The 14,728-nt window shown below is 43.6% G+C and overlaps 1 protein-coding gene across 1 annotated transcript; it reads right to left on the minus strand.

The window, feature by feature from the left end:
• Nucleotides 1–223: 223 nt before the first annotated feature.
• Nucleotides 224–11,155, minus strand: LOC125940255 (uncharacterized). The gene is made up of 6 exons (XM_049656193.1): nt 11,147–11,155; nt 10,405–10,465; nt 4,467–4,514; nt 3,420–3,479; nt 2,487–2,531; nt 224–465 (listed from the first exon to the last, which is right to left on the minus strand). Exons 2-6 carry the CDS (start codon nt 10,445–10,447, stop codon nt 338–340), a joined length of 324 nt encoding a protein of 107 aa, XP_049512150.1. The 5' UTR covers nt 10,448–10,465; nt 11,147–11,155; the 3' UTR covers nt 224–337.
• Between the last annotated feature and the right edge of the window lie 3,573 nt (nt 11,156–14,728).

Genomic DNA, 14,728 nt, shown 5'->3' on the forward strand with positions numbered 1-14,728 from the left:
AGACACAAAGTGTGACAAGAACTGCTCCTGTAGAAGCGAAGGACATTTAGAAGACTGCCCGAATCATACAGCACAATAAGTTCATCCTGTTCAGCAGCGCAATGCCATATCTCTAAAGACACTATACGGCGGGCTGACGTAACTTCAGCTGTGGTCATATGTTTGGAGCAAATATGAGATTGTAAAGAACTAAGTCTTGTGAATGTTCTGCTGAACAGGCTGCTCTTATGCAACGTGCACCTTTATTGACATCATTATTTGTGTACCAAGAACCAAAACAACACACTGCAAGTGAGGTGCAAAAAAGAAAGACAGAAGGAGAGCATACATGCACGAACTATTTATAGCACAAGCAATCCGTGCGGTCAACTCCTCCGCAACCGGCCATACGGTAGCCCTCGTTTGTGCAGAAACGGATGCATCCGATAACGGAGTAAGGACAATACTTTGATGTTGTCACGATGTCTGTAAAGCAGAATGGGACCGTTAGCATAGTTATTAAATGCGAAACATTTGTTGGCGAACATTTGCTACTTCAACAGTATCTATCTATGATATCTATCTATCTATCTATGTAGCCGCCTACGTCCTTGCGCTCTCATGGTCGTTTCATTACCTCAGTGTGTACCAAAATTGACATACTATGACAAAATTATATGACCAACAAAATGATGTCACGACATGAATGTCATGACATGCGCGTCATGTAGGTACTAAAACAGCCGCATACGTCTTGGCGCTCTTATGGTGGTTTCGTTAACTTAGTAGGTACCAAAACTGGCATAGCATGACAGGAGTATGCGGAGAACTTATGTGATAGGTCATGACATAAATGTCATGGCATGCGGGACCACTCATGCATGCACTCACGCATATGACCACTCAAAAAGCAATGGAAAGGGTTCACACGTGGGCACTAATGAAGGAAACAATAAATGATGATGGTAAAAGTCATAGTCATGACCATGACTGAGCAAAAATTACAATGACTCAGCGAAACAAGATTAACACTCATGAACCACTAAAATGTGTTCGGACGTAAGTGATAAATGACACAAGCACTAAAGGATCTTGGTAGAAGTCATGGTCATGACCATGACTGAGCCAAAAAAGACCATAACTTTGCTAAAAAAGATTAACACTCAAAAACCACGGGAATGGGTTCCGACGTGGGCAATAAGTGAAGGAAACACTGAAGGATGCTGGTAGAAGTCACTATCATGGGCATGTCTCATAAAAAAATTACAATGACTCAGCGAACAAAAACAATGCTCAGGAAACACTGAAACGGGTACGGACGTGGACACTAAGTGAAGCAAACACTAAGGGATAGTGGTAGAAGTCAAAGTCATGAGAATGACTCAGATAAAAATGATTAACATTCAAAAACCAATGGAATGGGTTTGGATGTCGTACTAAGTGAAGGAAAATGTTAACGGTAAAAGCTAAAGGAACACCTGAGGACTCGTGACATGAATGCTATGAGACGCGTGTCATGAAGGTCACGAAAGAGCCGCCAACGTATTGGTGCTCTCATGGTCGCTTCGTTAACTTGGTAGGCTCCCCGCACACTGCTTCGGATTACATCGATTCCCAAATCGCCTAGGATAGGCCGGCTTTGCTGTTGCCACTATCAATAAACATAAAAAGCATATGGCTGGCTGGACTGCGAATGAATACGCAAAGGTACCCAGTTGAAGCGTTTTATGAGGATATACGCCAAAAACAGTTCTATTGTATTCCGTAATTATATGTGAACAAATTATATTGCCTGGTCAAAACGATGTTTCATTTGAATAGCAGAATGTACTATACGAGAGCAAGTGAAGGGTTTGGTACATTACGAGATACAGAGAGAAAGGTACTTTGGTGGGATTTTTTGTTCAGTCGTATGAAACACATGTTTAACATAAGTTCCTGTGACACCTCTCATAGATAAATTACACAAATGAAGCTGAAACTACCTTGTACCGAAATATTGCAGTTCCACACTGTTGACTGAAAAAGAAAGAGCTAACAATATTTATTTGAGACGATTCAAGTGATGCTTACCTTAGCATCAATTACTGAAAGCCACGTTGGAATTCGCTTCTTTGATAACCGGGTCAAACTATTATGTCATAGCTCTCGTGTAAAGCGTTAGCGCAAAGTGCAAACGTGCACATTTTCATGTCAACCTGTCACCAAAGCGTTTCAATGGTTTCTACTTCGCATAGCGTACCGCATACTCAAGTGGAGTTAAGTCCACACTTTTCGAGCACGTCCCGGAGCTTGAGTCACGCACTCAGGCTACTTTAATACTGATCATGTCGCTAACGTGAACCAATGGGGTTGGGCTTACCGTTATCGATAGGAAACTATGCAGTTATTTTGCAGGCTACACTTCTTGCCATTTTCGCATATATTGTCGCACTTCGTGGGGAAGTCGCAGATAGGCTGATTTTGCAACACATACCAGCATGCGCACGCTGCGCTTCTCTACTCACCGACACAACCGTTTGACGCTGTGTTGGAGCCAGTGCCCGCGTATTCTGCACGTATGACAGAGCACAGATTTCAGAGGCCTCAAAGAAATGATTCATTCTTCATTTCTATATCTCCGTGCCTCGGCCAAAGAAGAGTCAAACTACGTACAAAACGAAACTCCCAATAACCACGAAGGTTGCATCGTTGCAACACCGCGAGTCTAAGTAATGATACATATTGTCACGTAGTAGTGACGCTGAAGAAAACAGTCGTAAAACTGTGTACGACGAAACTGGTTGTTTATTGGGCGAACCTGTGCCCACAAAACAAAGGTACACTCAAAGCACAACGATAGCGGCGAACACAGTCGGCGATCGTCGAAAATCTGATCAGCGGCGAAACGCGTCGGCTTTTATACCTGAGTCATCGAAGGTTCCCAGATTAATCCCTGATGCCCTGATGCCCCAGATGCCCATATGTATACGTGTCAATATACAAAGGATCTTTACTTAACCATACATAAGCCTAAATCCAAAAGACTGCGTACAAAATTCACAGATGTATCGTATCGTTATTATAACATATTATTCATCGATTGTTTTTTCCTTTTATTGAATAGTTCGCGATTCATAAGTTATCGAATTCTGGACCACAGGAAAATGTCGCATAGTAATATTGTTCAATGAACAATTAGCAGTACTGCTATGACCATGGCAATTTTGCACCGCACTATACTTTGTTTTGAACTTCCGTTCACATTCTCCTGCTATTGCAATTGCAACTATAGGGCCACTCGATGTGCGATAGCGGCATCGGCGCCACCTTGTCCTGGTGTCGTTATATCCGATACAGGCGCGGCACAGGAGCGGCACACGCGTGGCGGTTAAAAAGGTTTTCGCGACACGCAGTGCGTATGCGACACAGCGTGCTGTATGCTGCGCTCCTCTACTCACTGTTAGGGATAGTCCCAGCAACCATCGCCTTCTGGAGGATATTGTCCATTACATTTCCACCTATGACACAGCAAAGATTTCGGAGTAGTCAAAGGAATGATTTATTCTACATTTCTATATATCTATGCCTCGGCTAAAGAAGAGTAAACATACGTACAAAACTAAACTCCCAAAAATCACAAAGGTTACATTGTCGTCACACTCACGATTCTAAGTACTGATATACAGACAAAGGCTCTTTATTTAACCATACGTAAGCCTAAATCCACTTTAGGCCGAAAAGGCGACTGCCTCCAAAATTCGCAGATGCCGAGCACATGCAAGTAGGACTGGCCGAAGGACGCGTCGAGACATTTGCTGAGTGGTTGAAGGGCTCCCTGAGTGCCGCTACATTATAAGTTGCTCCTACTTGAAAAATGACCAATCTCCGCGGATAGTACTGGCCTCAAGTTCGTAGATGAATGCAGAAAATAATGTGAATAATAAACATATAGAAACATATGTCTCGTAGCGTGACAATTCATCATTATGAGCAGGACAATGTTAGATGCATTTTCACTTGAGCTGTCATGATGCTTCATACATGCTCATTTTTTTAAACGACTGTGAATCGTACTATATTCTTCTGCTCTGCCTTGCTCGCTTTTCGATTTTCACTGCTAACCACGCTGATGCCAAGCGACTACGCTGGAGTAGTATCGCTATTATCACATAATATTTAGCGGTTATTTTTTATTTATGCTGCACCGTATGAAAATGCAGTATAGTAATATTATTCACAATGCACTATTAACAGTAGTGTTATTACCATTGCAATTTTGTACCGCACGATACTTTGAAGTTCAGCTCCCATTTTCCTGCTAGTGGAATTGCAACTACAGGGCCGGTCGATGTGCGATCGTGGCATCATCGCCACCCTCGTCCTGGTGTCATAATGTCGGATGCCGGCGCGGCACAGGCGCCGCACACGCCTGGCGGGGAGAAAGTTTTCCGCGACACGCAGTGCATATGCGACACAGCGTGTGTATGCTGCGCTCCTCTACTCACCATAATTTACGTTAGCCAACGCCCTTCCGAGGCCGCTGCCCATGAACACTGCACATAAGACAGCAAAAATTTCAGAGGCGTCAAAGAAGTGATTAATTCTTCATTTCTACATCTCTATGCCTCCGCTAAAGAAGAGTAATATTATATCCAAAAATAACCTCACACTAATCAGGAAGATTTCATTGTCGCCGCAACGCACAGTGTGAGCACTGATAGATCGACAAAGGCTCTTTACCATTCGTAAGGCTAAATGCGCATTGGTCCGAAAGAGTAAACACATTCAAAAGTCGCAGAGGCCGAGCTGGAGCAGGTGCTACAGGCCGAATGACGCGTCCACAATTTTTTCGATGTGTTTGAAGGGGTTGCCGAATGCCGCCGCATTCACTGTCGAGAGTACTCTCCCCGCTGAGAGTACTCGCCACAAGTATATGAGCGTTTGAGAGCTGAAAAAGAAATTGTGAGTGTATAAGGTAAAAGCAAAAAACATATTTATCGTAGCGTAGGCAGGCCGAAGTTAGATGCGTTTTTACTTGCGATCTCGCGGTGATTTAACGATTCAAGTCTTTGTGAATGGTTTTGAGGCGAATTATATTTAACGGCTGTTCCTTTCTTGCTTTTCACTGCTAACCACATTTATGCCCAATGGCTAGGCTGGAAGGGTATGATTATTATAAGATTCTGTGTCGCGAATATTTTCGTTTTAATGAAATAGTTCACAATTCATGAGTAATCGAATGCTGCACCACATGAAAATCTACGCTAGTAATATCATTCACAATGTACTATTAGCAGTACCGTTAGTACTATGACATTGATGTAGTTCACGATACTTTGTTTTGAACTTCAGTTCACATGTTCCTGCTATTGCATTTGGAACTACAAGACGGACACCCGAGGTGCGATAGCAGCATCGGCGCCATCCTCGTCCTGTTGTCTTAAAAAACTGGAGGACGCTTAAGCTTCGCCTTTACGAGTGGAATGCGATAGCGTTATCGAGCCCCGTTCGTATCGAATTTTTTTCTTTCAGTGGGCTTCACTGCAATACAGAACTTGTGAAAGCCAGCTTACAAAGATCAAGCTTACACCGATCCCCTTGAAGTCGGCTTCACTTTAAAACAGAAATGCAATGCTGGGAAGATGTTTTTCCAGGAACCATATAACAATATAATTCTTGTTATAATAAAATGCGAAGGCCCTAGCACCCTTTTTATTATTTTATTAATTGTTTGCTATTGCCCGACGCGCGCGCGTGCCCGACACCAATTAGGCAGGCGAAGTCCCAATTTGACCTGCCGAGGATGCGAGGGCCATCTGGATAGCATTTTCGCAAATAAACTACCCGAGCACGGTGTAGTTGCTATGGTCGTCAATTACACATCGTCATACTTACGTTGGCATACATTCATTCCCATACTGCCGCCATTAGGCCGTCATGGTCACGCCATCGTAATAATTCTACCCTTTTCGTCATTCTGCATTAGTCAGGTAACCCAACCAGGTGTATGATGATGACTGCACGTTAACTCTGGCAGGAGAGCTAAGCTTTTATTTTGACGTGTTTCTGCTTCTTGAGAACTTAGCGGGACAAAAGGCCCAAATAGCTTTAAAACTGGTTTAAATTATCCCACTCGCGCTTTTAAGAATACGTCGATATTAGGTAAGGTCTTCTTACCAACATCCACCATTCTAAAATATTCCCAGGTATTGTTGAGTAATCAGAAGTGATAGCCTGCCAATATTAGTTTTTACGACAATCTGTTCACTTCCAACATGCAAAAACCGTTCGTCAGAAACGGTTCGAGATGTCAATATAGACAGCCTGAACAATTTTATTGCGATATGGACACTCCAAGCGCATTCCTGCCGTCGCCGTCGTCGTCGCCGTGAGGTTCCGCATAAAGTACAACGGCGATAAACTCGTCGCCGCGCGCCGGATGCTGCATGTGCGAGTGAAAAGCGCGCGTCCCTTGTGTGGTTTCACGGAGAGCGAACGCATGGCGGAGAGCAAACACGGCGTCTCCGGTCGTGCGAAAGGCTGTGGGAAGATGGGGGGGAGGGAGGGGAGGCGACGTTTAGTTGTGGCACTAAATGCACATCTTTCGACCGGGCGCAAGGGGAACTGGCGACTCGATCTCGCACGCGAAAGAAGGAAAGCGGGAAGGCAGCGCGCGAGGGAGAGTGCGCGTCCTCAACTCTGCCAGGAATTGTGTACTTAGCGCGGCTGAGGGCTGTCGCGCGCACCGTAAGTTGAAAGCGGTCTCTTCACAGCTCTGACCGTTGTATCCGCTGTGCTTTCCCCGCTCAGTTTCCGTTGAAGCGACAGACCACACGAACCTTCGGTCACTGCTCCTGCCGCGCTTGCACACGTCAGCGTTTTGACAGTGCTTGTGTCCGGTGATCGAGTGTGATCTATTATGTTTTCTTGAGCGCGCTGACACAATGCTTGTTAATTCAGCTAGTAAGCGAATGTGTCTAAGTATGGAGCCGATAAAACTGCTATCCTGACTCCGTTTACTATACTTGTAAATATGCTATCGCAATTGATGGTTCGCCTTTCGGGCGAAACTGCGATTTTTTGTGAAGCATGATGGCTAATTCACTGGTCAGAACTAATGCCTACTAGAGACCCAGAAAGTCTATGAATTTCTGTTTGCGCTAGGTTTAAGGTTGCCTATAATAGATGCTTTAAGTGAAATGTACTCAAATCCTTATGCAAATGCAAAAACCACGGAAAAATAAAAACTCTAGTAAAGAAATTCGCGCTATAAACCGCTTATACAAAAAATATTTGGCACCACAACTGAAGAAGAATCCATGAATTTAAGGAACAAGTGAACAAAGTAATATTTTGCGCAAAGAGGAGAGACAATATTGACGTAATTTGTTGGTTAGTGAAGTGTTAAACACATTCGGCATAGCCTGGAGGCGTATTAGTGCTTTTCTCTGGAGAGGAAATGGGAACGCAACTGATAGTGGAACATCTTATTTAACCAACTGCGCGGTGGGACAGGACACGAGGAAAGAAATGAGACAGACGTGTCCTCCTGTCCCGTCCCATCGCACAGTTTGTTAAAAAAGATGAATCCGTACCAAGTCACCCAGCTGTCGACTATTCTTGTAAGTCAAACATCACCAAATGAAGTTTTATCAAACGAGGGCCTTGCAAATAATTTAATGAATAGCTTACAAACTTAGTAAACAGTTTTCAGGATTGCAATTCTTCGAGTAACCTTGTCTTCCCGCACAATCAATCTATGTTTTCAGCGGCAGCTACCAAAAAGTCGCAGTTTCGCCCGAAAGGCAAAGCATCGATTGCGATATCAAATTAGTAGACAGCTATGCAAAGTAAGGATAGTAGATCTATAGGCCGTATGAAGTTGTAAATATTTCGCTTACTAACTAAATAATCAAGCACGGTGTCACGCGCGCACAGGTAAACATGGAAACATCTCACTTTATGACCGCGGAAACTGTTTAAAACGATTCAGAAAGCGCGCCAGCAGCAGCGGTCATATTGACCTTCGCGCTGTCTCGCGCCTCGCTTCAACGCGAACTAAATGTCGAAAGCACAGCGCAGTGAAAGTTACCGGCACTCCGTGCCTGCGCTTTTGCACTTTGTAGCCATCGCAGATCGCTTTGAAGATGAGGCCTCCGCGGGCGCACACTGCAGCGACATAGCAGATCGCTTTCAAGATACGGCGCCCGCCCGGAAACTTCGTCAGATAAAGCCGCAAGAGCAGAATGCACCCCCCACCCCTACTGTCTCCGTCGCCCCTTCCCCGTGCCCCGTGAACGAACGAAATCGCGCGCTTCTGGCCACCTTCCTCTCTCGCCTGCGCGAAATTAAGCTGCGGTTGCCGGCTCACCCTCGCACGCTTTCACTCACGCACACAGCGTACCGCGTGCGGCGACGGCTTCATCGCCGTTGAACTTCATACGGAACCTCACGGCGACGACGACAACGATGACGGCGAGGGCAAAAATGCTCTTGGAGTATCCAAATAATTGCTATGGCAGTAAAATGATGTCTCTACTGCTTTTATGTCTATCAAGTACAGAACATGCTGTGATGACCACGGATTCGATATCACGCTGATAAATAATGTCCTGGAGTTGTCCCTAGTGACATTGTTACACATTTTTAACATAATATAAGCCAGTTGCTCCCTGTTAAAAAACGTCCCTTTGCGAATATAATAGTTTCACACAAAGGTGATGAAAAAACGATATAATAAACCACCGGACCAATATCGGTGTTGCACACTCTTTCGGGAAATACCCACGGAACTATTAATAATAAAAGTCTTTCTGTGAGCGTGAAAGAAGCCCGCGAATATGCGCAAAGCGCCTCGAGTGGCCAGTCTAGCGGCAAAATTGTGCTTTTAGGCCTACCTGATTCTGGTGCGAAATATATTTTCGCTCTACCTCAAGTATACGAAGGAAATCTAAGCACCAACTTGCCCAATGAGAAGTTCTTTTGAAAAATTGAGTGTTCTCGCGGGTTTCTTTAACGCTGGGAAAAACCCTTTTATGTAGCACGTATTGAACAGCAGAAAGCTGTATGGGGAGTTTTTCACGTTGCTCTTCAAGTTGCTCATAGACCCGTTTAATCTAGGTATAATATTTGAAAATTTTAATAAGTATTTAGGACTAAATATATAATGAGGCCGAACACAAAAATGTATCTAAAACCGAAGGCAAATAATTATTACCTTGGTTTTGTCAAGCTACGTGGCAATTGCATATTTTTAAATCTTGGTGCCTGATTGTTGGGACACTTTGTATAACACCTCACAATATGCTCGGCAATTGCCTGTTAGGAAAGGTCGCGTACCACTTCAAGCCAGACAAACTGTTTTCTGTTGGCGGTCCTCAACGTTCTGGCGTTGAAATACAGTGACTTGAAGTCAAACTCTCCTCATCCTGTCCTGACGCCTACGTTGTCACACAGTGTCGTCATGCTTTTGTCGTCATGCCCATAATTTCCACGCTGTCGTTTTACGCACGTGATCACCTCCAAAACACCGCTCCATTGTCGTCATGCTGTCGTAGTCATCCTCCCTTCGCCGTTCCATCGACATCATTGTTTCTCCGTCATTTTATGCTCATCATGCCGTAGTCATTTAATAATGATAATTCAACAGTTGCGATGATATTGTCGTCATTGCGCCCTCTTCAGACAGTAGCTACCGTACATCCGTTGTCATATATGCCATCGCAAGCCGTCGTAGGGACGCTGTGGCCGATATTCCAGATTCATCTACCATTTGCCCTGGTAGCACCGTCATCACGCCATCGTGGGCATACACTCACTCGCCGTCACCGCATTGTCCTTTTTATCGTCGTTGGCACGCTGGCGTCGATACACCATCATCATATTTTTAGCATCTGCACCTCGTTTGCGTCATATCGTTGTCGTCATACCGCCTTTATCTTTTGGTCGGCGACAGAGTGTTTTTGTCACACATCTATCGGCATGACGTCACGCTCATGGGTGACGTTGCTAACCGAGTGCCATACCAAAGTGGGCGGATAGCCAGCGACAGTACGTGTCCGATATCGCCGAAGTAACGGAGGTTTCCGAATGGCAACAGCAGATTTAAGTAAGCGTACTTTGGGAATCCACTGTATCGCTACATTGCTTGCGTTGATCGTATTATTGTCTAGAGTCATCCATAGATGCGCTTTGCCGTAAATATTTGTGTATATTTAAATCTCATGTATGAATTCGGTCATTTCATTCTTTACGTTATAATCAGCCTATGAAGTGTGTTTTGAACGAAATCTTTAGTAAAACTGCAAAGACAAAAAAATTAGTTTCACCACTTTATATCGAGCTTAAGAATAACAGCACCAGGCTTACTTGGCACCATGCTTACGAGCAACAGACTATGAAATCTTAGGCGTGGTTGAGAATGTGATATCTGCAATTTCGTACCAGCCAGGGAAAGAAGCAAGGCGGCGACTGAGGAGTACTTCATGTTGGCAGCAGGCACAAGCTGGAGACTGCGCAGACAGGACGGGTTTAGATGTAGATCTCGCAAAGCGCTTACCCACTAAGTAACTAAATTTTGTAGACCAAAGAGGAAGTTTTAGTTCAGACCTAACTCCGATTTCGCCTCTTAAAATACATGTAAAAGGCAGAAGTGCTTTCCCAACACAACTTCTTCGCCGAATTTAAATAAATTTGTTGCATTAGACGAAGCAATGTAAATTCTAGTGACAGTTGCAAGAGATATTTTGATTAAGGGCTTGGATTTTTAAAAAAATGCCGAAAATTGGCAAGTTTGAAAAGTATAGGAGCTCGATGTTCGCAAATCCATATTTCTGCCCCACGAACATATATCGCAGTTCTGTAAAACGCATCCTTCAGAAAATTCATAACCGGCACGTTTCACTTAATAATATATATCTTACGTGAATTTTATATGTTTCCAAGCGTTTTACAAGAGCCCTACTCACATAATAGTGGTTCATTTGGGAGCAATGTATATTAAATCATTTATGTGGGCTTTAGACGTATACTGAAGAACAAGCAGTAGACGCTGCTTCGGGGAAGGCGACTACGCCGACTAGGTCGAAGCCTTGTGTCTATTTTGCCATTGTTGTGTAATCTTTCGCTGCGGTGCTCTACCCTCTGAGGGCTACATTAACTAAACCAGAATGCCTCTCCAACTTACCAGGCACAATGATCCTTCGTAGCGTAAAATGAGAATTTAGTTTCGTGTCTGTTCTTCATCGAATATATAGTGCCATCTCATTTGCCTCCTCCCTGATGCAGAGAACCTATTCTTCATGCCATGTGATAAACCAGTTTTTTTTAAGGCCATGAGATGCCAGAATAAATTTCCAACGTTCTTTATGATTAAACAGTACTACGCACTAATTATTAACAGACGTTGAAGAGTGAAATGCACGGATAGCACGCAACTTCAATACCAATGCGACTAAACAATATTTCAGTTTCTGTCATGTCACGCTTGTCACGAACGCAATCATGTCACACACACATCCGTGCCTGTAATGCAACGATCACCGCAAGATGAATGATGCAGCGCTGTCTAGCGTGTCAAAAGTTTCAGCAATGAATGACCCTGCTATCGGAGCTTTTACTTTTCTATCCTCATGCGGCTGAAGTCATGTTGATTTATGATAAATTTCAACAAATTTATTGGAGCCTTGACTTCAGGTAATTGCAGTTACGCAGACTGACATTCCCCATACTACGGAATGAGAAAGGTCAGCTAGTCGAAATGACATCCTGCACTTTAGGTTCCGGTTGGGTGGGTGGGGTTTAGTCACATGCGTTTCCAAATTTTTGAGTAGCACCCGAGAGCGTGTGCTTTTGTCATGCCAATGGCTCTACGTTAGAATACACAGCATTTCTGAGAAAACATTTCTGTCAATTGCTCATACATGAGATGATGTTTTCATGCATGGGAAAAAGACTCGTGCTGTATTACTAAAGGAAGTATTTCTTTGGCGAAATTACGAAGCTTGCTCTTTATACGTCGATAATGTATCTCGCCAACCAAACTACTGCCCATTGATGACCATCTGCCAGAAAGGCTATAGTATATGCTAAAGTAACCGAAAGGCCATGTAAACGGTAAATGTATTTAAATATATTTAACTTCTTGTACATACAGCACTCATCAAACGTCTTACCTCACAAGCATCGTGCTGTGTGCGTGCTGTATCTCATACTTTGTTATAACACCTACAGGTGGTTATTCCGTACTGGAGCCAACCGGAACTGCTTCTGTCGCGCTAACTCAAACAACCACATGGTAACTTGAAGTTCCAATATTGCGTTAGACGATCTTAAAGATGTAGTTGGCGTTTCTTGGCAAATCGCGCGTTTATGGTATGTGCAATAGTATCTTAATTATAATCAGCACATTGCTACCAATAAAAATGGCTAGTTAGAGTTGCCACGTGTGATGTCTACGTTGTATAGTGACCCTATACGTACCTATGAACATTCATCTCAGACGAGTTTCTTCTAATGAATTCTTGGGTCTTTGCATCTCTGATGACCTAGCTTGGAAAGCCCTTATTGCAAAATTATAAGAAACGCCCACTGCACTATTGGATATTTCCAGAGAAAGTTTATCTCAGCCCCAACATAACCTCAAAGTTCGTCTTCATCAAACCTTAGCATGATCCACGCTTGAATACGCGTCCGCTATTGGCAATCAGCATACTACTGCCTTCACAACAGCCTTAAGGCAACTCAACATCGTTCCACTCGAATATTTTTATTCATACTATTCCCGTACTTCCAGCGTCACTATATTTAAAAATGCCCCAAACCCCAAGATGTTTCGGTCAGTCGTATAATTTCACGTCTGTATGAATAATAAAATTTACCGTTTCAATCTAGCCGTCAGAGACGCCTTCTTATAGCGTTAAAATTCGTCGAGGACTTGTAGCACTTTTCAGAGGTTGATTCTCTATGTTTCTTTGTATCTAACCGTTGTCCCACCTATCGGGTCACTTGTGGTCCTCACACAGTGTCATAGTGTCTTGAGTGTCAAACACAGCTTGCGCTACCTATGCGCCCTGCGACCGACCGCGACCCGTTCGACCGACAGCATTAGGCAGTGTTTCATACAAGAATTACTAGTGTCTTCGGGAGCTGCATGTATACGCTGGTTCATACAGAAGGGGAATGATTGCTGGTACAAGGGTTTACGTTCTACTGCGTCCTTCTTCCTTCAAACGGCTTTCTGACTTTGTAAAATTGTAATTTTCAACAAAGCACGTTTTAATACTAAAGAATAGTGAGATGGTCCGATGGCAGGTTTCGAACAAAGCGGCTCTAGCACAGAAGCCTGATATTGATACCAATACGCCCTAGACGCATGTATCGACCAGAGGCATAAAACGCCCTTATGAATTTCTCGCGGGCGAGCGAGCGGGTTAAGAGGCTTGGCGCGTTTAGATGTAGCTACATCGACAAGCTGATTCGCTGCAATTAGTTGCAATTGTCTGTGCTCGTTTAGTCTTCTGCACTTTGAAAAGTATAAATTCCTGTGAAATTTAAGACAATGACCGCACATAAAGTGTAATAAACAAAGCCACAAGAGCGTTGAATCCACAAGAACGAAGGTATGACAAGTTCATACGACACATCTTATTCTCATGTTGGCTAATGATTGCACAGCCAGAGTTACCTCTAATAATTATTGTTGGAAACTATGCCATTACATGCTATTGTGACTGACCAATGTTATTTGTTCAATATTTGCTGCTGCATTTCCTTATTATGGCGGCGTAACGTGACCTGCTAGGTATTTCTCGCAATAGCCAATGCTGTACGCCAGTCATCTTCGTCGACTCCCCATCCAAGTTGAATGCGATCTCTTGTTGAAAATCGCCCCGCAATCCTCCAGCTTGATCATGAGTAATGATGGAAGGCAAAATTCAGCCTGAGGAATGGGAAAGGAAGAACGAGAATGACGATGGTGAATGAAACCGTTCACAGCTCCTCCTGAGTCACGACAGTTTCTATACATCGGCGTGCAGGAAACGAATCCATCATATAAGCCGACTGAAGTGACCCCTACCACTGAAGCTGTCGGATGAATATTTATCTACATAAATCTGGTTAGACGCGTTGCCCACTTTGCATTTTGCATAATGAGTAGGAAATATTAGATCAATACTAATTTGTAGCTGCGCCGCATTCCGATACTGCGAAAAAGGATCTACGAAATTCAGCTTTAGAAAATTTACCTGGATGCCACAATTCCTGTTCCACTTTCATTTTCACCTTCAACTCTCGGGTACAGTCGCAAGGATGTTTACGCCACCGACCGTAAGCTTAATATTCATTCCAAGCAATGTCACTACTAAATCTGCCTCGTTTGTCATTTATGGTATTATATTCATTTCAATTAGCAAAATGTAGGTGGTTGAGTTACATATATATCACAATAAATCTACCAGTTGTCGCAAAATATTCGAAGTTCAACCTTACTGCTGTATTCCTAAGGCCCTATCCAGAGTCTATAAGGATATCTTTTATAAGGACTGTCTATAAGGATAACAACAAGAGGTGTTTGACGGGGCGGTCTCTTGCTTCTTCATTACAATGCATATATTTCGTATACATTTGTGGTCTTGAGGGGCAGAGATGTCTGTTCCCTAATTATGCGACTGAATACATTGATGTCCCAAAAAAGTTTGTCCTGCAATGGAGAGAAAGCCGTTTTATCAACATGCAAACAAGCGAAACAGCAAGTTTGCAGCCTTGA

This window comes from Dermacentor silvarum, chromosome 9 (assembly GCF_013339745.2).
Source record: "Dermacentor silvarum isolate Dsil-2018 chromosome 9, BIME_Dsil_1.4, whole genome shotgun sequence".
Classification (NCBI taxonomy): Eukaryota; Metazoa; Arthropoda; class Arachnida; order Ixodida; family Ixodidae; genus Dermacentor; species Dermacentor silvarum.